We start from the raw sequence: 26293 nt of genomic DNA on the forward strand, positions 1-26293 counted from the left end.
ATACAGAGAGTCTGTGTTCTGATACACGTCTAGAGAGAGAGACTCAGACAAATTTTATTTATTTATTTTTATTCATTCAACATGTTCAAATACATAGTCAACAAGACAAACAGAGACGTCACAAACACACAAATAAAACAAAATTATACACATGATACACAGGGCACCGTACAACAACAACTACACAAGAGAAAAAAACAAAACAAGCAAACCTCACAAACCCTTAACCATAGACTGTATAAAAGAATATAATCGGTTTATACTCTTAAACAAATAAAATAAAGAGTAATAAAATAAAGAGTGATAAAATAAAGAGCGATAAAGTGAAGAGTGATAAAATAAAGAGCAATAAAATAAAGAGTAATAAAATAAAGAGTAATAAAGATAAAATAAAGAGTAATAAAATAAAGAGTAATAAAATAAAGAGTAATAAAATAAAGAGTAAACAAGCGTCACAGAGCCACAGTGAGCCTGCGCAGTACCGCTCCTGACCGCGGGGGGCGCTGTGAGGCTGCGGGACGTAACAGCGGAGCCGGAAGTGCAGCGCCATTTTCCGCGCTGCCGCTCGGCCCCAGCGCGTTCACACAGCGCGTCCACACACGCACTGTCCACTCTGTCCACTCTGTCCAATCTGTCCCCGCGCTGTCCCCGCTCAAGCGCCTCTCTCTCCCCGGAGCCCTGCGCCCCTAACCCCGCGGAGCTCATGTACCGCGGCCGAGGACAGAGGGGCTTCCCGGGGCCCAGAGACCCGCACGGGCCCCGGCCTCCGTACGCGCCCGGGTATCCTCCCGCAGAGCCCCGCGGACACCACAGCGACTCCCGCGGACACCACAGCGACCCCCGCGGACACTACAGCGACTCCCGCGGGCCCTGGAGCTCCACGGCCCCCAGAGAGGTGAGTGTGAGGCAGCGGGAGTCTGACCCACAACCGCGGGACAGACACTGAGCAACACACTGCACTCACACTGACCCACAGCCGCTGAGCAACACACTCACACTGACCCACAGCCGCTGAGCAACACACTCACACTGACCCACAGCCGCTGAGCAACACACTCCACTCACACTGACCCACAACCCCTGAGCAACACACTCCACTGACCCACAACCCCTGAGCAACACACTCACACTGACCCACAGCCGCTGAGCAACACACTCACACTGACCCACAGCCGCTGAGCAACACACTCACACTGACCCACAGCCGCTGAGCAACAACCACTGTATGTAGTAGTAGTATTTGTAGTATTTGTAGTAGTAGTAGTAGTATTTGTATTAGCAGTAGTAGTAGTAGTATTTGTTGTAGTAGTAGTAGTAGTAACAGTAGTAGTAGTAGTAGTATTTGTAGTGGTAGCAGTAGTATTTGTAGTAGTAGTAGTAGTAGTAGTAGTAGTAAAGTGTCCAGTCGTCCCAGTTTCTCCGGGACAGTCTCGTCCTCTGTCTGTGTCTTTGTCTCTGCAGATTTTTACAAAATCACTGATTTGTTTCAGTTTATACAAGAAAAGTCCCAGTGTCTCTGTGTTCGACACAAACTCACATTTGTTTTGGTAAAATACAGAAAATCTGTTTAAAAACGACAAAACACAAAGAAAATGTGACAACACTGACAGGAGCGCAGACACAGTGACAGGAGCAGACAGGAGCTGACAGGAGCACACACACAGTGACAGGAGCTGACAGGAGCAGACAGGAGCACAGACACAGTGACAGGAGCACAGACACAGTGACAGGACAGGACAGGAGCCGACAGGAGCTCAGACACAGTGACAGGACTGAAACCTTACTTTGATCGTGTTGTTTTTGTTTCGCAGCGTTCTCCATCAGGTCCTCTCGATCACAACCTCGTCATCACCGTGGGCAACGAACGAGCCAATCACAGCGCACCGTCAGACAGGTAACAGCCAATCAGAGTCCTGTCTGCGCGAGCACCTGAGACAGGGACACGACAGGTGACCCAGATCAAACTGAAGCAAACCCACAGCTCTGTTTGAGGAGCCGGGAATCGAATCACCAAGACGATACTGATACTGATAAAAAACATTTAACCAGTTTAACACGTAAACAGCAATTCAACATTATTATTTACACGGAAACAACAAGAGAAGATTTGAATTCAGAATTTAAAAACCTGATGTAAACGTGGACTGTGAATGTTGTGAAAGTGAAAGTGGTTGGTCCATGCGGCGTTTTGTCGTCGTGATGTTTACGTTCACGTCGGCTCCGTTGGACTCCACAGTTTTCTAACGCCAAAGTCGTCGTTCTTGTTTCTTTATGAAGTGTTTTTAAATCAATATTGAGATTTAAAATGTCAGAGTTGGAGCAGAATGATCCTCGGCTCAGAGCTGTAGACGCTGTAGACTGGTTTTTCTTTTTGTAGGATTCTTCTGTGTTTTTACAATATGAACTTTAAAAACATTTCCAAAGAGTTTTCTGGTTTAACTCGGCCCGTCGCGCCTCTGCTCAGGGACTACGACCGAACCAAGAGCCGAGGACGCAGCAAATCCAGAGGCCGGAGTCGCTCCAGAACCCCGGACCGGACCAGGGGGCGGAGCAAGTCTAGGGGGCGGAGCAAGAGCAGAGTCCAGTCCAGATCTCGGTCCAGGTCCAGGTCTAGGTCCAGGTCCAGGTGAGTCTCAGGTCTGATTCGGACCTGTGCAGAGTGATGTGTGTTCTGTGTGTTCTGTGTGTGTGTTCTGTGTGTGTGTTGTGTGTGTGTGTTGTGTGTTTGTGTTTAATTTGTGTGTGTGTTGTGTGTTTCTGTTTAATTTGTGTGCGTCAGAAGGAGACACTGTTTAAAATCCAAATCTAGACTCAGTCCTGTCTCTGAGATCTCTCCTGTCTCAGATCCAGGTCTCGTGGGCGGAGCCGAGGCCGCAGCAGAGGGCGGAGCTACAGTAAAGGGGGCGGAGCTCGCAGTAAGAGTCGGCGCCGCAGTCGCTCGAGCTCCGGAGACTTCAGCGAACCAGAGTCTGCCCCGAAACGAAACGAGAACGTGATGCCACAACCGACAAAATCCATCCTGAAGAGACGCCCCGAAGAGGACTCCCCGTCTGTGCGGGTACGAGGCCGGGGGCCCTGAGACCGGGGGCCCTGAGACCGGGGGCCCTGAGACCGGGGGCCCTGAGACCGGGGGCCCTGAGACCGGAGACTCTAAGACCGGAGACTGAAGTCCAGTTCTTGACAGGTGTGTGGTGTGTTTCAGAGTCTGGACTCTCCTCGCCTTGGCGCCGGTCCCTCAGACTCGGTGACGCGGATGGCGGATCAGCTGGTCGCCGCGGTGAGGGGGCTGCAGCCGGCGGCGGTGGCGGCCATGTTGGCTCAGCTGAAGGCGGACCCTCAGATGGGGGAGGCGGAATTTCGTCAGATTGTGGCGCTGTTGGAGTCTCGCACAGCGGCGTCTCGCCCGGATGACGCCAAAGCAGGCGTCAAACGTCCCGAAGACATCGATGACGAGGAGCTCTTCCTGTATGGAGACTCCGAGGCTCCGCCCACAGGCCAGCCCCCGGAGCAGCCAATCAGGAGCCAGGATCTATATGGAGACGTGACCGAAGACGACCTGTACGGCGACCTGCAGCCGCCCGCCGCCGCCGCCGCCCATGACACCAGGTAAGACCCGAGGTGTTCCCAGTGTGCCCATCGTGCCCATCTCCCAGACGCAAGAACCATCTGCCCCAGTCTGATGTCCTCAAACAAAACACGTCCGACTGTAGAAGAACAAACTGAAGAACCTGGACGGTAGAATCACCGTCTGTGACTTGAGTGACAGGACCTGGGGAGTTAGACGTTACAGACGTATAAATGAGCACCTCTCTCTCCTCCACACAGGTTCTCCCAGATGCCCCCGGGCACCGAGCCCCTGGAGCCCGGCGAGCGCCAGGCTCTGGAGGAGTACGAGAAGGTGCAGAACCTTCTGCAGACCATCGGCCTGGACCTCAACGTGTCTGACATCTCCAAGATGGCCGCCAGGACCAAGGAGCGTCTCCAGGGCAACCGGCCGACCAAGTCCCCTCCGTGCCGCCGCCGCTACTCCTCCTCCGGCAGCTCCAGGTGCGATGCGTCTGTGACTCCTCTGCTCTTTCTTTTCTTTAAGTTCTTTTAAAATCACAGTCGGCTCTTTTCACGTTCACCGGGAACATTTGGAAACATGTGTCTTCACGACCTGCCAGAAGTTTACATCGAGGACGTCCATGTCCCTCACAGACGCTGGACCAGTCTGTGGATCTGTGGACTGGAGCGCTACAGTCACAGCTTTTATTATTTTCATTAAGTTAGACAAATTATAAGAATAACAGAAAGAACACAGTGAACTCCAGATGAAGAAAACCGCACCGTTTTATCAGTTTTCCCAGATTTAGTCTGAGTTCCTACGGAGACCTGAACAGAACCCAAAGGTTCTGTTCAGGTCTCCGTCTGCAGGTTTCCAAACATCTGTGGCGTTTGTGAAGAGAGCCGACAGTGATCTAAAACAACTTTTCACTAATGAAGAAACAGGGAATGAGCAGAAAAGACGTAAACGTGGTTGGTCTGTGTGACCCTCAGGTCCGGGAGCAGCAGCCGCAGCCGCAGCTACAGCCCCAAACGCAGCCGAGACCGATCCAGAGACCGATCCAGGGACCAGTCCAGGGACCAATCCAGGGACCAGTCCAGAGACCGGACGAGAGACCAGTCTCTGCCCGCTCCTGACGCTGCCCCCCCTGTGGTGCCTCCTCCACACCCCCCCATGAACCTGGCCTACCCCCCCACCCAGGTGACGCCCGCTCTACTACACTACAACTCAGACTAGTACTGCTACTACTACTACTACAGCTGCTACTGCTACTACTGCTACTACTACTACTACTACAGCTGCTACTGCTACTACTACTACTACTACTACTACTACTACTACTACTGCTAATGCTATTACTACTACTACTTCTACTTGTACTTCTACTTGTGTCTTTACTGCGGTGTATTTGTGGGTGAGTGTGGTACAGTTGGTTCACCCTCTGGCCTCTCTCCGTCAGGTGCACGGGATGATGCCCCCGTACCCCCCGCCCGGGTACCCTCCACAGTACGGGAACTACATGGGCTACCCCCCTCCCCCACAGTGGCCCCCCATGTACCCCCCGCCCACCATGGCCTACAGCGCCTACCCAGGTGAGTGCCCCTGCCGGTGCCCGTGCCCCCGCCGGTGCCCGTGCCCCCGCCGGTGCCCGTGCCCCCGCCGGTGCCCGTGCGGTGTCCATCTCTTTCTGTGTACTGTATTTTTTTGAGTTAAAGTCGCACCAGCCAAAAAATGCAAAATGAAGAAGAAAAAAACATTTACAAGTGACACTTTTTTGCGGAAATTATTTTATAAAATGACAGACCAGGAGCCGACATTTGTGTAAAGTGAAGTTGTAGTAAAAACCATAGAAGAGAGAAGAACAGACTGTTAATGTCACATATGAACAGTTCTTCAGATAAACAAAAACATAAACAACAGAACAAGTTTAACAAACTCTCCATCTCACTCCAAATCACTAAATCCATTCAATTCTTCATCCTCAGTGTCACTTCTGAACAACTCAGACAACTCGAGTTAAATCTAACTTTTAGCTGCGATGAACTTTTTTTATTTTCTTCATTGCAGTTTGAGTTTCCTCTGCTTTTCTTCAGTCCCTCACAAGTTTCTTAATCTGTGTATCATTTGTTCATTCGTTTTTCATTATAAAACCAAAAATAAGAAAATGAAAAAACAACAGTTTTCTTCATTATTTGTCTCCAAAACCAAAATGAAAAAACAGATAAGGTTCAGTTTTTTCAGTTTTCGATTTTGTGTTTAAATGAAAAATGGAAAAAAAACGGATCACAGACGTTTCCCGTTTATGTGACTTCTGTGACTGCGATGCCGGACTGAACCAGGACTGATCCAGGTCTGCTCTGGTCCTGGTCCGGTCCCGGTCTGGTCCCGGACCTGGATTAGTCTGTATGCGGTGCAGAAGTTCAGCATCACAGTCACGGAAGTCACTTAAACGTGAAACGGCTGTGATCCGTTTTTCCCATTTTTCATTTAAACACAAAATCAAAAACTGAAAAAAAGAATCATTATCCGTTTTTTAATTTTGGTTTTGGAGACAAATAATGAAGAAAACTGCTGTTTTTTCATTTTCTTCTTTTTGGTTTTATTTTGAAAAACGTCATCTTCAGTGTGATGTGAAATTATAGATTTTTATATTTAAGTCTCACCTGAGGTTAAGTCACAGGAAACTCCTAAACTATAAAGAAAAGTGACACTTATTATCAGAAAAATACAGTAATTGAAAGGTTTGAAATGACAGGAAGTGGCTCATTGTGTTTCCTGTTTCAGACGGAGAGAAAGATCGAGCATTTAACGAGGAACAAAACAACGAGAGTCAGAAGCAGAAGGTGACCTCACACTCACGATGAAGATGATGATGATGATGATGAAACCTCTCCTGACTCCTGTTTGTGTGTTTGTTTGTGCGTGTGTGTTTGTGTGTGTGTGTGTGTATTTGTGTGTGTGTTTGTGCGTGTGTGTTTGTGTGTGTTTGTGTTTGTGCGTGTGTGTTTGTGTGTGTGCGTGTGTGTTTGTGTGTGTGTTTGTGCGTGTGTGTTTGTGTGTTTGTGCGTGTGTATTTGTGTGTGTGTTTGTGTGTGTGTGTTTGTGTGTGTGTGCGTGTATTTGTGTGTGTGTTTGTGTGTGTGTGCGTGTGTTTGTGTGTGTGTTTGTGTGTGTGTGTGCGTGTTTGTGCGTGTGTTTGTGTGTGTGTGTTTTGTGCGTGTGTATTTGTGCGTGTGTTTGTGCGTGTATTTGTGTGTGTGTTTGTGCATGTGTTTGTGCGTGTGTGCGTGTATTTTGTGTGTGTGTTTGTGTGTTTGTGCGTGTGTTTGTGCATGTGTTTGTGCGTGTGTTTGTGTGTGTGTGTTTGTGCGTGTGTGTTTGTGATTGTGTGTGTGTGTGTTTGTGTGTGTGTTTGTGTGTGTGTGTTTGTGTGTGTGTTTGTGTGTGTGTGTGTGTGTGTGTGTGTGTGCGTGTGTGTTTGTGATTGTGTGTTTGTGTGTGTGTGCGTGTGTATTTGTGTGTGTGTTTGTGCGTGTGTGTGTGTGTGTGTTTGTGCGTGTGTTTGTGTGTGTGTGTGTGTGTGTGTGTGCGTGTGTTTGTGTGTGTGTGTGTGTGTTGTGTGTGTGTGTGTGTGTGTGTTTGTGCGTGTGTGTGTGTGTGTGTGTGTGTTGTGTGTGTGTGTGTGTGTGTGTGTTGTGTGTGCGTGTGTGTGTTGTGTGCGTGTGTGTTTGTGCGTGTGTGTGTTTGTGTGCGTGTGTGTTTGTGCGTGTGTGTTTGTGCGTGTGTGTGTGTGTGTGTGTGTGTGTGTGTGTGTGCGTGTGTGTGTGTGTGTGTGTGTGCGTGTGTGTTTGTGTGTGCGTGTGTGTGTGTGCGCGTGTGTGTGTGTGTGTGTGTGTGTGTGTGTGGTTTGTGGATGCTGCAGGTGCTGGAGGAGCGAGAGAAGCTCAAACAGGACAGAGACATCAGGATGAAGAAGAAAGAGTACCTCATGAAGGAACTGGAGCGCCTCCGAAAACAGCAAGGTACTCCTGACCTCTGACCCCAACTCACCCCTGACCTCTGACCCCAACTCTCCCCCGAACCCTGACCCCAACTCACCTCTGACCTCTGACCCCAACCCACCCCTGACCTCTGACCCCAACCCCTCCCCGAACCCTGACCCTGTGTTTGAGTGCAGTTCTGGTGTTTGTCCTGTAGGGGAGCTGCTGAGGAAGAAGCGCCGGGAGAAGGACGGACACAAAGACCCTCTGCTCCAGGAAATCAGCCGCCTGCAGGAGGAAGTGATGTCACAGATCTCTGCGCTGCGGCGGGAACACGAGGCCGCCGAGAAGAAGCGCACGGAGATCGAGAAGGTGGCGGCCATTTTGGGTCTGGCTCCCGGAGATCGGAGCCGAAAATCCTCCGAGCGAGAACCGCCGATGAAAAAGAAACGAGAGCGGAGCCCGGAGCGGCGCCGGAGCAGCGTCAAGGTACCTCCTCTGCCGCCAGCTCGTTTACGGTCACGGGTGTTTTAACGTTTTCTTTTCAGCCTGGCCCTGTCGTCTGCCCCTGTCGCTCCTCGTGTTCTGTCGCTCTGACGCGCACGGCAGGTTTTAATGTTGAATCAGGAGAACGTGCAAGCGCTCGGGCTGCGGCGGGTCGAGGCGCTCGGGCTGCGGCGGGTCGAGGCGCTCGGGCTGCGGCGGGTCGAGGCGCTCGGGCTGCGGCGGGTCGAGGCGCTCGGGCTGCGGCGGGTCGAGGCGCTCGGGCTGCGGCGGGTCGAGGCGCTCGGCTGCGGCGGGTTGGCGTTTCTATTCCCTCGTTAGTCATTTTTGCGGATTATAAGAGTGCGATTATGTTGGTGTTTAAACGTGCTGGAACCGGTTTTAGCTCGTTGGCGGCGGTTTTAGCTCGTTGGCGGCGGTTTCAGCTCATTGACACCGGTTTTTGAGAGTTTCTTTGAATCGTGGCGTTTCATTTTCTTTGGATTGCTCAAAGGTAAGGTCCTTTTACATTTTAAACACATTTCTGTGGCGTTTGCGTGTGACTCGTGACGTCATTTACAAAGATTTAACCTTTAACCTTTGATTTGTTTTTTTAGTCGCCCGAGAAATCATCCACGCCTTCTCGGAAGGCCACGCCTCCTCGGAAAACCTCCACGCCCCCTCGGAAGACTACTCCTCCCAGAAAGGCGGCCACGCCTCCCAGGAAAGAGGCCACGCCCCCTCGGCCTGTGGCCCCGTCCCCTAAGGCGGCGTCCCCACCCCCCGCGCCGGAAGAGCCGTTTGAATATTACGACGCAGGAAACCACTGGTGCAAAAGCTGCAACGTCACGTCAGGATCCATGTTCGACTTTTACACTCACCTGCACAGCAAGACGCACCGCAAGGTCCGTTTACCTGACCACAACTCTTCTTCTACACAAGTATTCACACGCACCGCTGCCGCAGCCGCGCAGGACAGCGCCCCCTCTGACTAAACCTCATTATACTTTACTACACTTTAAAATGAAACCGTTTTAATGTAAACCGCTTCTCTCACTCAGACTCTGGACCCGTACGATCGGCCCTGGGCCCCGGCTCCCACCAAAATCTCCAAGAGCGACACGGCGGCGGAGAAGCTGACCAAACCTGCCAAAGGTGAGTGTGAAACCGTGTGAAGAGTGAATAAACGTGCCCATGTGTTGACCTCAGTGCCGCCGGTGCTCAGCCTGTCCCTTTTCCAGGTCTAAGCTGGATCTGCGTCTCTTAAACTGCAGTGAAAACGGAGCATTGTACGTAAACTACGACTCCCAAGATGCATTTCAGCAAGACACAACTGTGTTCTGTTCCAGATTAACTGTTTTAGTGCCGTAGCCAAACCCGAGGCAGAGTCTGGACTTATTCCCAATGCTAACGTAGCGCTAACTTAGCGCTAACGTGGTGCTAACGTAACGCTAACGTCGCGCTAACGCTCTGCCTCAGGTTTGGTCTTCATCAGAACAAATCTTTATAACCACTTTATTCCAGGATCCACTGTAAACTGCGACTCCCAGAATGCCGCTGTGCTTGAGGCGTCCAGTCACAGCGCTGCTCATTGTTCTCATTGTAACTGCAGACATTTCTGTTTCATTTTCTGTGAATAGTGTTTCTGTCACCCGTTTTCCTTCAGGTTCTCAGACGCGGCGGTGCAGGTAAACACGTTGCTCTGTTGTGTTTTTCTGACCTTTAACCCTCGGCCTGCGTCTGTTTCTCAGGGTCAGAGTTCATGCTGCCCGTGCGAGGATTCTACTGTCTCCTGTGCAAAGAGTTTTACGGAGACGCCATCTGCGCAGAAGAACATGTGACCAAGCACGCGCATAACGAGAAGTACAAGGTAAAAACCAGAACTAAACAACACAACGAGAAGTACAAGGTAAAAACGCACAACCAGAAATAAATCAACATGAGGAGAAGTTCCAGGTAAAGCAGGTGTGTGTTTTCAGAGCGCAGAAACATGTTTCACGCTGGAGACTTGTGTGTTTCAGAAACTGATGCAGGAGAACCCCATGTACGAGCAGCGCCGGAACCTGGACCGCCAGGCCAGCATGAAGCGCAAACCCGAAGAACCCAAGATCCTCAAGATGGAGCCCGAACCCAAACCGGAGCCCAAACTCAAGAAGAAGAAACACCTGGAGCCGGAGGAGTTCAGCCCGCCGCGCCCGCCGGAGCCCCGCCCCCTCGAGCAGCCCCGCCCCCTCGAGACACGCCCACAGGAAGTGCCCAAACTGGAGGTGAAGGTGGACATGCGGCCGCTCCCCGAGGAGCCGCCCAAACTGCCCAAACTGGAGATCAAAGTGGAGAACAAACCGAAGCCTCTGGAGCGTCCGGTGTTTAAAAAAGATGAAGAAGAGAAGCCCAAAAAGAAAGACGACAAACACCGCTACAGCCGCGAGGAAGAGGACCGCAAGGAACGCTACCGCCGCTACGAGGAGTACAGGCACAAGACGCACCGTTACGACGACCGATACGACGATCGCTACGACGATCGCTACGACGACCGCTACGGCGACGACCGCTACGAAAAGTCCAAATACCACCGGGACGAGGAGCGTTCCAAAGGGAAGTACGACTCCAAGTCCAAGTACGAGTCCAAGAAACCAGAACCGAAGAAAGAGCCCGAGGCTCCGTCCCGTCCCTACGACCCGCCAAAGGTAATGTGCGGCCCCAGCCCCGCCATGAGGGCCAAACTCAAGAAGCAGAGCCAAGAGGCCGCCAAATCAGGCTCCTCCCCCTCGGCTGCTGCCGCCGCTGCTGCCACATTCAACAAGTTCACGTGGAAGAAGAAGGAGAGCGTCGTGATGAAGGAGAGCGTCCTGATGAAGGAGGCCCAGAAGGTGGCGGCGGCGTTCATCAAAGACGACGAAGCCGCGGCGCAGAAGAGCGGCTCTGACGAGGACGCCTTTCAGAAGTCGATGGCAGCGGCGAAAGAGATCGCAGAGAAACTGTCCCAGAGCGCGCCTCCGTCATGGGGCAAGATCCGGCCCGGCCTCGCTAACCGCCGCGGCGCTTTGGCCGGGAAAACGGGACAGAACTCAGTGAGGCCGACCACCCCGACCCAGGACCCCACGCCAGCCGCGGCGGCGCCTCAAACCACGCCACCTCAGGCCACGCCCCAAACCCTCCTCCCCTCGGATGCGCCGCAAGTCCCCGTGATCCCGAACCCCACCTTCCCTCTGCCCTCCTTCCCCCCGCCCGCCTTCCCTCCTCCCTCGTACCCGCCCTACCCGCCGCCCTCCGGCATCATGCCGCCCATTAACCCCAGCGTCCCCCCTCCGCCGCTGGTGCTGCCGCCCGCGGTCCCTCAGGCCTTCGCGCCGCCGCCGGTCCCGGAGCCGGAGCCTCCGAAGCGCGTCTACGTGAAGCCCGCCCCCTTCATGAGCAGCGCCGGACCCAAGACGGAGAAGTTCAGCACCAGCATGGCGGCCGCCAAAGCCCAGGACCTGTTCGGGATCCTGTTCAGCCCCGGCAGCATCGGCCCCGCGGCCAAGACCACCAAACCCGCCGCTACAGCCGCCGCCAAGAAGGAAACCAAACCAGAGGCTAAACCCAACAAGCAGCAGAGCGCCGCCACCGCGCCCGCCACCACCGCGCCCGCCACCACTGCCTCTGCCGCCGCCGCACCCACCGCTGCCGCCGCTGCCACCGCCGCACCCAAGACCAGTGCCGCTTCAGTCCCTCCAGCAGGGGGCGCTGCAGACGATCCAGGGCTGCAGATCACCTCCGTGTGGTCCATGAACGCCGCCAAGACCAAAACAGGTAAACGTCCAATCACGTCCAGCCTCTACAGTCTGACGCTTCACACACACAAACTCTGTTCCATCTCGTGATGTCATCATGTGGTGATACAGGAAGTGCTCAACTATGTTTTTAAACTCCACACACCTTCACGAGAACTTGATGACATCACAAGGTGGAACAGAGTGTTTGGAGTTTTGTAGATGTAACAGACTCAGAATAAAGAAACAAACAAACACGACTCCAGCTCTGAGTGAGACTAACGTTCTACAGTAGAACATTAGGACAGTAGGACAGTAGAACATTAGGACAGTAGGACAGTAGAACATTAGGACATTAGGCAGTAGAACATTAGAACAGTAGAACAGTAGGACAGTAGAACAGTAGAACATTAGGACAGTAGAACATTAGGACAGTAGAACAGCAGAACATTAGGACAGCAGAACAGTAGGACAGTAGAACAGTAGGACAGTAGAACATTACGACAGAACATTAGGACAGTAGAACATTAGGACAGTAGGACAGTAGAACATTAGACAGACAGAACAGTAGGACAGTAGAACATTAGGACAGTAGAACATTAGACAGTAGAACATTAGGACATTAGGAGTAGATTAGGACAGTAGATAGAACAGTAGAACAGTAGAACATTAGGACAGTAGACAGTAGAACATTAGAACAGTAGAACAGTAGGACAGTAGAACAGTAGAACATTAGGACAGTAGAACATTAGGACAGTAGAACATTAGAACAGCAGAACATTAGGACAGCAGAACAGTAGGACAGTAGAACAGTAGGACAGTAGAACATTACGACAGAACATTAGGACAGTAGAACATTAGGACAGTAGGACAGTAGAACATTACGACAGAACATTAGAACAGTAGGACAGTAGAACATTAGGACAGTAGGACAGTAGAACAGTAGACATTAGGACAGCAGAACAGTAGGACAGTAGAACATTAGAACAGTAGAACATTAGAACAGTAGGACAGTAGAACATTAGGACAGTAGAACAGTAGAACATTAGGACAGTAGAACATTAGGACAGTAGGACAGTAGAACATTAGGACAGTAGGACAGTAGAACATTAGGACAGTAGAACATTAGGACAGTAGAACATTAGGACAGTAGAACATTAGAACAGTAGAACATTAGGACAGTAGAACAGTAGAACAGTAGGACAATAGAACAGTAGGACAGTAGGAACAGTAGGAACAGTAGGACAGTAGAAGAGTAGGACAGTAGAACAGTAGGACAGTAGAACAGTAGGACAGTAGAACATTACGACAGAACATTAGGACAGTAGAACATTAGGACAGTAGAACATTAGAACAGTAGAACATTAGGACATTAGAACAGTAGGACAGTAGAACATTAGGACAGTAGAACAGTAGGACAGTAGAACATTAGGACAGTAGAACAGTAGGACAGTAGGACAGTAGAACATTAGGACAGTAGGACAGAACATTAGGACAGTAGAACATTAGAACAGTAGAACATTAGGACAGTAGGACAGTAGAACATTAGAACAGTAGAACATTAGGACAGTAGAACATTAGGACAGTAGAACATTAGGACAGTAGAACAGTAGGACAGTAGAACATTAGAACAGTAGAACATTAGAACAGTAGGACAGTAGAACAGTAGGACAGTAGAACATTAGGACAGTAGAACATTAGGACAGTAGAACATTAGAACAGTAGGACAGTAGAACATTAGGACAGTAGAACATTAGGACAGTAGAACAGTAGGACAGTAGAACATTAGACAGTAGAACAGTAGGACAGTAGAACAGTAGAACATTAGGACAGTAGAACATTAGAACATTAGAACATTAGGACAGTAGAACATTAGAACAGTAGAACAGTAGAACTTGACTTGAAGTTCAGAGTTCGTGTGATTGTGGAGTTCTCTTGAGTTCTTTTAGGTGGACACATCGGGGCGGTTCCTCTGGACTCTGCACTTTAGAGTTTGGGTTTCCCTGATGTCTGAAGAAGCAGTTTCATCTCTTGTGTTCTTGCGCAGAACCAGACGAATCCGCCTCAGAAACGGTGGCTCAGGTGGTTCCAGAGGGAGAGGGGAAAACCGAGCAGCTCCCAGCCCAGAACGAGGCTCTGAAACTGGGCATGACGGAGCAGAGTGTCCCCGAGGAGGCTCCACACGCTCAGCCGGACGAGCAGGTCAGAACCAGACGCATTTACACAGATCGTAATTAAATATCACGATTAAATATAGTGTTTAAATATCACGATTAAATGGTACAATTAAATATAGTGCTTAAATATTACAATTAAATGTCACGATTAAATGTCACGATTAAATATCACGATTAAATATTACAAGTAAATATTGTGATTTAAAATGCCTAAATTATAACATAATGATTGGCAGGGGTCAGAAGTTCTGTGAGGTCCAAACGTTGGTTGAAAATGTTCTAAATTTATGTTCTGGTTCTGGTGGTTTTTATCAGGGAGAAGTGAAGCTGCCTGAACCAGAGACCGAGGACCAGACCTTAGACCGGACCCGAGACCAGGCCCGAGACCAGGCCCAAAATGTCCCACAGGATGAGTCTGAGGAGACACAGTCTGGACCGGTCCAGATCGAGTCAGAACCCAACACCGTGGTCCTGGCCAAGACTCTGCCCACGCTCCAGGTACCGCTGGTCCGAATCGTTCCCGAGATTTCAGACCAGGCCGAGGTCCAGGCCGAAGTCCTGGCCGAGGTCCACACAGAGCCAGAGGAGAGTCCCACGAAACCTGAGTCCCAGTCCACAGAACCGAGCCAGGACACAGACACAGAACTGTCTCCAGAACCCAAACCCCGTACCAGAGGCAGGAAGAAGGCCTCACCCGCGGCAAAACCAACCCGAGCCCGGCAGACTCGGTACCAGACGCGCCGACAGCAACAGCAAGAACCAGAACCTGAACCAGAACCTGAACCTGAGGCCGAGCCAGAGCTGCAGTCTGAGGCCCAGACCGACCCGGATGCTCAGGGGGAGCAGGAGACAGAGCTCGCTCAGGTAAATCCACTCACGACTCTGTTTGTATGTGTGTGGATTGAACTGAGCAGTCTCCTGAGTGACGAAGAGGAGGAGGAACCTCCCGAGGGGCGAGGAGGAGGAGGAACCTCCCGAGGGGCGAGGAGGAGGAGGAACCTCCCGAGGGGCGAGGAGGAGGAGGAACCTCCTGTGGTTTGAGCTGCAGAGGGAGGATAAAATGTGCTCTTTAAATCACTTTGGGTTTTTTCCGAATTTTCTGTCGATCTTAAAACTTTTTTTGTCAGTGTTTGTTAGTGTGTACGGTGTCTCCACGGTAACTGCTGAACATTCCACCATAGAAATAAATGTAGAATGCCCCCTCTTCTGTACACTGCAGATTTTTCTGATCTGGTCAAGATTTTCAAACTTATATCAGGTTCTTCATCTTGTCTTCACATTTATCGTCCAGAGGTTGTTTGGTTGAAGAGAACTTGTCAGTAAAATGATCTTCTGCACAGACACATCATGTCAGATGATGACAGATTTAAGTGTTTAGATCTTCAGCTTTTTTGCAGTATATTTACTTCAGCGTTTCATCTCGTCACAGGTTTACGCTCAGGACCAGAGTCCGGCCAGAGGAACAGAACCGGATCCAGAAGTGGACCACGGAGCAGAACCAGACCATGACCACAGCACGGAGGTCACACTGTTCCACGTCGAGTCCATGGAGGTGGACCAGGACCAGGACCAGGACCAGGACCAGGGCGAGTTGGAGCAGAAGGGTCCAGAGGAGGAGGTCCAGACGCAGCCTGACGACGCTCCCATGGTGGTGGAGCTGACCCCGGAGACGCTGGGGCTGCCTCCGGACATGACCGCTCTGGACTTTGACTATGATTTTAGCTTTGAATAAAACCCAGAAGCAGCGCGTGGACTTTGGACACGGCCGTGGCTCTGATCATGTGAAGGAGGCGTGTCCCACGTCAGACCTTTAACCGTGAAGAACTCTCCTCCTGAAATGTTCTCCTGGTCTCCCTGGACACTGGACCTTTGCCTTTGTAAATAGAGCTTCAGCACAATTCTGTTTTTGTCCAATCAAAACTGAACTATTGTGTTTGTTTTTCCACCATTTTGAACCTCGAGCTCAGTCAGTAACCCTAACCCTAACCAGAGCTGCTCCCGGGAAAAAAAACTAATCATTTCTTGTCCGTGAATTTGGAGATTGCGGCTTCAGCTTAAAACGTGTCTATGAAGCTGCTGTTGTACTGGAGCTGAAATGTGAATTATTTGTACCACAAATGTACAACGGTTTCCAAAGTTTTTAAATCACAACACTAAAGACCCTGTCCTGGTTTAGTCCTGGTTTAGTTCTGGTTTGGACCCTGTGTGGACCTGGTATACTCCTGGTTTAGTCCTGGTTAAGTCCTGGTTTAGTCCTGGTTTAGTCCTGGTTTAGGACTCTACTCGAGCGGTTTTCTGTTTGTAGATTAGAATCATTTTTATGTTTTTCCACAAAGAAAAAGTTGTTTTTGCCGAAGTTTCTTGTTTTGAGCCGAAGCAAAGAAATAAAACATTTAAACAAAGAGTGTTGTGTTTATTTTGGTCTAGATCAGTGTTAGTCCTGGTTTAGACCCGGTTTAGACCAGTTTAGTCCCGGTTTAGTCCTAGTTTAGACCCGGTTTAGACCCGGTTTAGTCCCGGTTTAGACCCGGTTTAGTCCCGGTTTAGTCCCGGTTTAGTCCCGGTTTAGTCCCGGTTTAGTCCTGGTTTAGTCCTGGTTTAGTCCCGGTTTAGTCCTGGTTTAGTCCTCTAGTGATGGTTTGTTGCTGGGAAGAACCTCGCCCTCTGTTACTTAACTCTATCAGCCAATGAGAAAAAAGCGTGAGTGCGTTGCCAGGCAAAGTTGCGGCGCCGCAGCCAATGGGAGCGCTGGATTTGGCTGCGGCGCTGGGAGCAGAGTCTGACCGAGCGACAGCGTCCCAAACCCGGGCACAGAGGCACGACGCGCCGCGGAGGCTGCACCATGCCCAACAAAACCAAGAAGGACAAGGTACGGCCGCAGCGGGAGGTCCGCCCGGCCCCGCTCCGGCCCGGCCCCGCTCCGGCCCGCCCGGCGGTGTTCGCGCTCTGACCGGAGGCCCGTTAGCCGCTAGGCTAAAGCTAAAGTCAGATGACCTCCTGTAGCTTCATTTCCCCGCGTCCCGCAGCCCCGGAGCCGCGTCTCCCCCCGGGCCCGGGCCGGGCGGACGGGCCCGGAGGAGCCGCGTCTGTCCGGGCAAACTGACACACTGACATGTCCCGGTTTTACCCGGTTTTACCCGGTTCAACCGCCGCGTTAGCCGCGGAGCTAGCAGATGTTTCATTATTGATTTGGTGTAAACAGCGGCTCCAGATTCACGACATCAGCCGGGACCAGGCGGGTTTACCCCGGGACCAGCGGGTTTACCCCGGGACCAGCGGGTTTACCCCGGGACCAGGCGGGTTTACCCCGGGACCAGGCGGGTTTACCCCGGGACCAGGCGGGTTTACCCGGGACCAGCGGGTTTACCCGGGAGGCGGGTTTACCCGGGACGGCGGGTTTACCAGGCGGGTTTACCCCGGGACCAGGCGGGTTTACCCCCCAGGCGGGTTTACCCCGGGACCAGCGGGTTTACCAGGCGGGTTTACCCCGAGTCCAGGCGGGTTTGCCCCGGGACCAGCGGGTTTGCCCCGGGACCAGCGGGTTTAACTGGGACCAGCGGGTTTAGGGCACAAGTGGGTTTACACCCGCAGTCTGTGGTTCTGTGGAGGGTTTGATCTGGAGGTTGTTGGTTCGATTCCCGCTCTACACATAAACAGTGTCAGATCCACAGATAAAGACTGCCGCTGTGTCTTTGGGCAAGACACTTAACCTTGTGTGTGTGTGTGTGTGTGTCTGCGTGTGTGTATGTCTTTGCGTGTGTGTGTCTGCGTGTGTGTATGTCTGCGTGTGTGTATGTCTGCGTGTGTGTGTGTGTATGTCTTTGTGTGTGTGTGTGTGTGTCTGCGTGTGTGTGTGTCTGCGTGTGTGTCTGTGTGTGCGTGTGTTTTGGCTCGGTTCGACCCGGTTCAGGGTGAGGACTGTGGAGAAGGGGGAGAACGTTGTCGTCCTGAAATCTGCAGTGCGTCGATAATCTGATTCTATCCTGAGGAACTGAGGAGACTGTACTGCCTCTGCCCAGGGTTTAGACCTGATGCCCTCCCGGTCAGAGGGTTTAGACCTGACGCCCTCCCGGTCAGAGGGTTTAGACCTGACGCCCTCCCGGTCACAGAGGGTTTAGACCTGATGCCCTCCCGATCAGAGGGTTTAGACCTGATGCCCTCCCAGTCACAGAGGGTTTAGACCTGATGCCCTCCCGGTCCCAAAGGGTTTAGACCTGATGCCCTCCCGGTCAGAGGGTTTAGACCTGATGCCCTCCCGGTCAGAGGGTTTAGACCTGATGCCCTCCCGGTCAGAGGGTTTAGACCTGATGCCCTCCCAGTCACAGAGGGTTTAGACCTGATGCCCTCCCGGTCCCAAAGGGTTTAGACCTGATGCCCTCCCAGTCACAGAGGGTTTAGACCTGTTGCCCTCCCGGTCACAGAGGGTTTAGACTTGATGCCCTCCCAGTCACAGAGGGTTTAGACCTGATACCCTCCCGGTCCCAAAGGGTTTAGACCTGATGCCCTCCCAGTCACAGAGGGTTTAGACCTGATGCCCTCCCGGTCAGAGGGTTTAGACCTGATGCCCTCCCAGTCACAGAGGGTTTAGACCTGATGCCCTCCCGGGCAAAGGGTTTAGACCTGATGCTCTCCCGGTCACAGAGGGTTTAGACTTGATGCCCTCCCAGTCACAGAGGGTTTAGACCTGTTGCCCTCCCAGTCACAGAGGGTTTAGACCTGATGCCCTCCCCGTCACAGAGGGTTTAGACCTGATGCCCTCCCAGTCACAGAGGGTTTAGACCTGATGCCCTCCCGGTCCCAAAGGGTTTAGACCTGATGCCCTCCCGGTCCCAAAGGGTTTAGACCTGATGCCCTCCCGGTCAGAGGGTTTAGACCTGATGCCCTCCCGGTCAGAGGGTTTAGACCTGATGCCCTCCCAGTCACAGAGGGTTTAGACCTGATGCCCTCCCAGGGGCTCAGTGAGGAGGTTGTGGGTTTGATTCTTTTTTATATTTTCAGGATTCGAGTAAATCCACAAAAAGCTCCAAAAACACCAACAGCAACAACAAAGATGAAAACTCCGACGAGGTACTACAAATACTACTGCAAATACTACTGCACATACTACAGCACATACTACAAATACTGCCGCAAATACTACTACAAATACTACAACAAATATTACTACAAATACTACAACAAATACTTAACAAATACTTCACTAATACTACCATACTACTACAAATACTACTGCAAACATTTCATATTGTGTCTGTTTCTGTGACACTTACAGATTCATATTTGTATATATCACATGTATATATGTATTATATATATATATATAATATATATATATATATACACACACACACAGATGTATGTATTAGTATTATATAATGTGGTGTACTTTGTGTTTTTCAGAGTAAGCGCGCCCCCCCTCCGCCCCCCCTCCCACACAACTCAATAAAATCAAATATTCTCCAGCGACGACGGTCGTCAAGAAAGAACGACGCCACAGCTCGTCCCGCTTCAGCCTCAGCAAGAACCGAGAACTGCACAAGCTGCCCGCGCTCAAAGGTACAAGTACTACATACAAATACTACATACAAGTACTACAGAAGTATAACACGAACTGCACAAGCTGCCCGCGCTCAAAGGTACAAGTACTACATACAAATACTACATACAAGTACTACAGAAGTATAACACGAACTGCACAAGCTGCCCGCGCTCAAATGTACAAGTACTACATACAAATACTACATACAAGTGCTACACAAGTATAACACGAACTGCACAAGCTGCTCGCGCTCAAAGGTACAAGTACTACATACAAATACTACATACAAGTGCTACACAAGTATAACACGAACTGCACAAGCTGCTCGTGCTCAAGTACAAGTACTACTGTGTACTTCTGTGTATTTCTGTATAATTCTGTGTATTTGTAAGTAGTGTATTTGTGCAGGGTTAAACTCCTGCTGTAGCCACAGCTGCCCTGGGGCAGACAGACACAAATGACGCTCCAATCACACACACACACACACACATATATATGTATATATACATATATATATATATATATATGTATATATTTATGTATATGGAAAATATATATATATACATATATACATTTATATAATCTGTGTGTGTGTATATACAGACATGACAGGTGGTGCTCTCATGTGTGTGTTGTGTGTCAGATGCGGCGGCAGCGGCGGAGCGGGAGGAGCTGTTCGTGCAGAAGTTGCATCAGTGTTGTTGTGTGTTGTTGTGCGTTAGACGTGGCGGCGGTGCTCACGTGTGTGTTGTGTGTGTTGTGTGTCAGATGCGGCGGCAGCGGCGGAGCGGGAGAGCTGTTCGTGCAGAGTTGTCAGTGTTGTGTGTGTGTTGTGTGTTAGACGTGCGGCGGCTCAGTGTGTGTTGTGTGTGTTGTGTGTCAGATGCGGCGGCGGCGGCGGAGCGGGAGGAGCTGTTCGTGCAGAAGTTGCGTCAGTGTTGCGTTCTGTTCGACTTCGTGGCTGATCCGCTCTCTGACCTCAAATACAAAGAAGTGAAACGAGCCGCGCTCAACGAGATGGTCGAGTTCATCACACACACGAGCGGCGTGCTCACTGACGCCATCTACCCCGAGGCTGTGTACATGGTGAGACGCACAACACACAACACACACACAACACACACACACACATACACACAACACATACACACAACACATACACATACACAACACACACACAACACACACGAGCGGCGTGCTCACTGACGCCATCTACCCCGAGGCCGTGTACATGGTGAGACGCACAACACACACACACACACAACACACACACACACACACACACACACATACACACAACACATACACACAACACACACACACACACGAGCGGCGTGCTCACTGACGCCATCTACCCCGAGGCCGTGTACATGGTGAGACGCACAACACACACACACACACAACACAGAACACACAACACACACACATACACACAACACATACACAACACACACACAACACACACGAGCGGCGTGCTCACTGACGCCATCTACCCCGAGGCCGTGTACATGGTGAGACGCACAACACACAACACACACATACACATACACACAACACAAACACACACACATACACACAACACAAACACACACACACAGAATCCGAGAGATAAATGATAAAAATGGACAAAATCATAAACTTTTGTCTGTGGCGTCGTTTTAAAGATTTAACATGAAACATAAAAAAAAACAAAAAACTTTTAAAGTCTTCAATAAAGTCATCCCCAAAAGTTTATTTCATCAGTGTCAATCTGTAAAACCGAGTCAACGACACAATTACAACAATAATCTGTGACATCACTGTGTGACAACACTGTGTGACATCACTGTGTGACAACACTGTGTGACATCACTGTGTGACAACACTGTGTGACATCACTGTGTGACAACACTGTGTGACATCACTCTGGTAACACACAGTGTGCGTCGTTGGTAACACACAGTGTGTGTGTGTGTTGTGTTGTTTCAGTTTTATTTTTGTGATTTTACTCTTTATAATTTTCTTTTCTGTTCATGTCATGATTTTCATTTTAATTGTAAAATATTCACATAAATAAAATGAGGTTTGTTGGATTCATGATGATTCAAAATGCACCTGGACAGGAAAGAGAATAAACATTGTTGTTTTGTTTTTTTCGAGGAGCAAACACAAAATAATCAAATCTAAACTTAACAAAACAGAAAATCCACAATTTTTAACTGCGAAACATCACTGACCCCTGTGTGTGTGTGTTGTGTGTCTGTTGTGCGTCTGTTGTGTGTCTGTTGTGCGTCTGTTGTGTGTCTGTTGTGTGTGTGTTGTGTGTGTCGTGTCTGTTGTGCGTCTGTTGTGTGTCTCGTGTGTGTGTGTGTCTGTTGTGTGTGTGTCTGTTTGTGTGTCTGTTGTGTGTGTGTGTCTGTTGTGTGTTGTGTGTGTCTGTTGTGTGTGTGTTGTGTGTGTGTCTGTTGTGCTTGTGTTGTGTGTGTGTCTGTTGTGTGTGTGTGTGTGTGTGTGTCTGTTGTGTGTGTGTCTGTTGTGTCTGTTGTGTGTGTGTCTGTTGTGTGTGTGTTGTGTGTGTGTCTGTTGTGCGTCTGTTGTGTGTGTTGTGTGTCTGTTGTGTGTGTGTCTGTTGTGTGTGTGTTGTGTGTGTCTGTTGTGCGTCTGTTGTGTCTGTTGTGTGTCTGTTGTGTGTGTGTTGTGTGTGTGTGTCTGTTGTGTGTGTGTTGTGTGTGTGTCTGTTGTGCATCTGTTGTGTGTCTGTTGTGTGTGTTGTGTCTGTTGTGTGTGTTGTGTGTGTGTCTGTTGTGTGTGTGTGTGTCTGTTGTGTGTGTTGTGTGTCTGTTGTGTGTGTTGTGTGTGTGTCTGTTGTGTGTGTTGTGTGTGTGTCTGTTGTGTGTGTGTGTGTGTGTGTGTCTGTTGTGTGTGTTGTGTGTGTGTCTGTTGTGTGTGTGTGTGTCTGTTGTGTGTGTTGTGTCTGTTGTGTGTGTGTGTGTGTCTGTTGTGTGTGTGTGTGTGTGTGTCTGTTGTGTGTGTTGTGTGTCTGTTGTGTGTGTGTGTTGTGTGTGTCTGTTATGTGTTGTTGTGTGTGTTGTGTGTCTGTTGTGTGTCTGTTATGTGTCTGTTGTGTGTGTTGTGTCTGTTGTGTGTATGTGTGTCTGTTGTTGTGTGTGTGTGTCTGTTGTGTGTGTGTTGTGTGTCTGTTATGTGTGTGTGTGTCTGTTGTGTGTGTGTTGTGTGTCTGTTATGTGTCTGTTGTGTGTCTGTTGTGTGTCTGTTATGTGTCTGTTGTGTGTGTTGTGTCTGTTGTGTGTATGTGTGTCTGTTGTGTGTGTGTGTGTCTGTTGTGTGTGTGTGTGTGTCTGTTGTGTGTGTGTTGTGTGTCTGTTATGTGTCTGTTGTGTGTGTTGTGTGTCTGTTGTGTGTCTGTTATGTGTCTGTTGTGTGTGTTGTGTGTGTTGTGCGTCTGTTGTGCGTCAGTTTTCGGTGAACGTGTTCCGGACTCTTCCTCCGTCGTTGAATCCGACCGGAGCCGAATTTGACCCAGAAGAAGATGAACCCACACTGGAGGCGGCCTGGCCCCACCTGCAGGTCAGACCCGGAACTACACCGGGACCGGGACCGGGACTACACCAGGACTGGGACCGAGACTACACCAGGACTACACCAGGACCGGGACCGAGACTACACCAGAACTACACCAGGACTGGGACTACACCAGGACTACACCAGAACTACACCAGGACCAGGACTGGGACTACACCAGAACTACACCAGGACCAGGACTGGGACAACACCAGGACTACACCAGAACTACACCAGGACCAGGACTGGGACTACACCAGGACTACACCAGGACCAGGACTGGGACTACACCAGAACTACACCAGGACCAGGACTGGGACTACACCAGGACTACACCAGGACTACACCAGAACTACACCAGGACCAGGACTGGGACTACACCAGGACTACACCAGGACTACACCAGGACTACACCAGAACTACACCAGAACTACACCAGGACCGGGACTACACCAGGACTGGGACCGAGACTACACCAGGACCGGGACTACACCAGAACTACACCAGGACTACACCAGGACTGGGACCGAGACTACACCAGAACTACATCAGGACTGAAGCAGAACTACACCAGAACTACATCAAGACTACACCAGGACTACACCAGAACTACACCAGGACCGGGACCGAGACTACACCAGAACTACACCAGGACTAGACCAGAACTACACCAGGACCGGGACCGAGACTACACCAGAACTAGACCAGAACTAGACCAGGACTACACCAGAACTACATCAGGACTACACCAGGACTACACCAGGGCTACACCAGGACCACACCAGAACTACACCAGGACTACACCAGGACCAGACCAGAACTACACCAGGACCGAAGCAGAACTACACCAGGACCGGGACCGAGACTACACCAGAACTACACCAGGACTACACCAGAACTACACCAGGACCGGGTCCGAGACTACACCAGAACTACACCAGGACTAGACCAGAACTACATCAGGACTACACCCAGACCAAGACCGGTCCAGGACTGTACCCAGGACCCAACTAGGACCGAACCAGGACTGAAGCAGGACTAAAGTCACCCTCTGCCCTTTGACCTTTGACCTTCTCTCTACAGTTGGTCTACGAGTTTTTCTTGCGTTTTCTGGAGTCTCCAGATTTTCAGCCAAATATCGCCAAGAAATACATCGACCAGAAGTTTGTGCTGTCGGTGAGTCTGACCCCTGACCCCTGACCCCTGTGACCTGTGACCCTGTGACCCTGTGACCCTGTGACCCTTGACCTGTGACCCTTGACCTGTGACCTGTGACTCTGTGCAGCTGCTGGAGCTGTTCGACAGTGAGGACCCCAGAGAGCGAGACTTCCTGAAGACCATCCTCCACCGAATCTACGGAAAGTTCCTCGGGCTCAGAGCCTACATCCGCCGCCAGATCAACAACATCTTCTACAGGTCTGGACCAGGACCGGACCAGGACTGGACCACGACCGGAGCAGGACCGGAGCAGGACCGGACCAGGTCTTATTCTGGTTTGTGATTTTGTTTTTCAGGTTTATTTATGAAACTGAACATCACAACGGCATCGCAGAACTACTGGAGATACTTGGCAGGTAAATCCTCTGACCTCTGACCTCTGACCCTCAGTATCATAAACGGCTCTGACCTCTGACCCTCAGTATCATAAACGGGTCTGACCTCTGACCTCTGACCCTCAGTATCATAAACGGCTCTGACCTCTGACCTCTGACCCTCAGTATCATAAACGGGTTTGCGTTGCCGCTGAAGGAGGAACACAAAATGTTTCTGATCCGAGTCCTGCTGCCGCTGCACAAAGTCAAGAGTCTGAGCGTCTACCACCCCCAGGTACCAGACCGGGATCATAACCAGACTATCACAGGACCAAGACCTGGACCAGGACCCAGACCAAGACTATAACCACCCCCAGGTACCAGACCGGGATCATAACCAGACTATCACAGGACCAAGACCTGGACCAGGACCCAGACCAAGACTATAACCACCCCCAGGTACCAGACCGGGATCATAACCAGACTATCACAGGACCAAGACCTGGACCAGGACCCAGACCAAGACTATAACCACCCCCAGGTACCAGACCGGGATCATAACCGGACTATCACAGGACCAAGACCTGGACCAGGACCAGGACCAGACTATAACCACCCCCAGGTACCAGACTGGGATCATAACCAGACTATCACAGGACCAGGACCCAGACCAAGACTATAACCACCCCCAGGTACCAGACCGGGATCATAACCAGACTATCACAGGACCAGGACCCAGACCAAGACTATAACCACCCCCAGGTACCAGACCAGGATCATAACCAGACTATCACAGGACCAGGACCCAGACCAGGACCCAGACCATGACTATAACCACCCCCAGGTACCAGACCAGGATCATAACCAGACTATCACAGGACCAGGACCCAGACCAGGACCCAGACCATGACTATAACCACCCCCAGGTACCAGACTGGGATCATAACCAGACTATCACAGGACCTGGACCAGGACCAGACTATAACCACCCCCAGGTACCAGACCGGGATCATAACCAGACTATCACAGGACCAGGACCCAGACCAGGACTCAGACTAGACTATAACCACCCCCAGGTACCAGACCGGGATCATAACCGGACTATCACAGGACCAGGACCAACACCAGGACTGTAATAGGTCTAAACCAGGTCTAACCCGGGTCTTGTTCCAGTTGGCGTACTGTGTGGTGCAGTTCCTGGAGAAGGACAGCAGCCTGACGGAACCGGTGAGTCTGAAACACAAGATCTAGTCTAGACCCAGATTTGCTCTGGTTCTGGTGGTTCTTCTCTGGTTCTTCTCTGGTTCTGATTGTTCTTCTCTGGTTCTGATGGTTCTTCTCTGGTTCTTCTCTGGTTCTGATGGTTCTTCTTTGGTTCTTCTCTGGTTCTGATGGTTTTTATCTGGTTCTGATGGTTCTTCTCTGGTTCTGATGGTTCTTCTCTGGTTCTAATGGTTCTTCTCTGGTTCTAATGGTTTTTCTCTGGTTCTTCTCTGGTTCTGGTGGTTCTTCTTTGGTTCTTCTCTGGTTCTGATTGTTCTTCTCTAGTTCTGATGGTTCTTCTCTAGTTCTTCTCTGGTTCTGATGGTTCTGTTGTTCTGGTTCTGATGGTTCTGTTGTGGTTCTGCTGGGTTCTTCAGGTGATCATGGGCCTGATGGTTCTTCTCTGGTTCTGATGGTTCTTCTCTGGTTCTTCTCTGGTTCTGATGGATCTTCCCTGGT

At 50.6% G+C, this 26293-nt stretch overlaps 2 protein-coding genes across 3 annotated transcripts in view; both read left to right on the plus strand.

Moving 5' to 3' along the window:
* Positions 1-539: 539 nt before the first annotated feature.
* On the plus strand, positions 540-16341 carry znf318 (zinc finger protein 318). 2 transcript variants are annotated; one of them, XM_055162741.1, is made up of 18 exons: positions 540-895; positions 1812-1894; positions 2465-2626; positions 2845-3058; positions 3203-3606; positions 3826-4047; positions 4540-4747; positions 5007-5139; positions 6332-6390; positions 7470-7569; positions 7745-8016; positions 8628-8915; positions 9072-9165; positions 9762-9880; positions 10032-11802; positions 13810-13964; positions 14255-14803; positions 15369-16341. In XM_055162741.1, exons 1-18 carry the CDS (start codon positions 704-706, stop codon positions 15669-15671), a joined length of 5328 nt encoding a protein of 1775 aa, XP_055018716.1. In that variant the 5' UTR covers positions 540-703; the 3' UTR covers positions 15672-16341. The 2 variants fall into 2 exon arrangements, with proteins under 2 accessions (XP_055018716.1, XP_055018717.1); XM_055162742.1 differs by having other exon boundaries at positions 2465-2620.
* A 321-nt stretch (positions 16342-16662) lies between these two features.
* The window catches only part of ppp2r5d (protein phosphatase 2, regulatory subunit B', delta), a 16052-nt gene continuing 6421 nt past the window's right edge, over positions 16663-26293 (plus strand). Inside the window, 10 exon segments of the mRNA XM_055162758.1 lie at positions 16663-16808; positions 18938-19016; positions 19337-19495; positions 20362-20564; positions 22935-23045; positions 24123-24215; positions 24325-24455; positions 24554-24613; positions 24758-24866; positions 25745-25798. Coding sequence (XP_055018733.1) covers positions 16782-16808; positions 18938-19016; positions 19337-19495; positions 20362-20564; positions 22935-23045; positions 24123-24215; positions 24325-24455; positions 24554-24613; positions 24758-24866; positions 25745-25798 — 1026 coding nt within the window. The 5' untranslated portion in view covers positions 16663-16781.

Source organism: Boleophthalmus pectinirostris, unplaced genomic scaffold, assembly GCF_026225935.1.
Source record: "Boleophthalmus pectinirostris isolate CB_2022bp ecotype Guang Dong unplaced genomic scaffold, ASM2622593v1 HiC_scaffold_5, whole genome shotgun sequence".
Taxonomy (NCBI): Eukaryota; Metazoa; Chordata; class Actinopteri; order Gobiiformes; family Gobiidae; genus Boleophthalmus; species Boleophthalmus pectinirostris.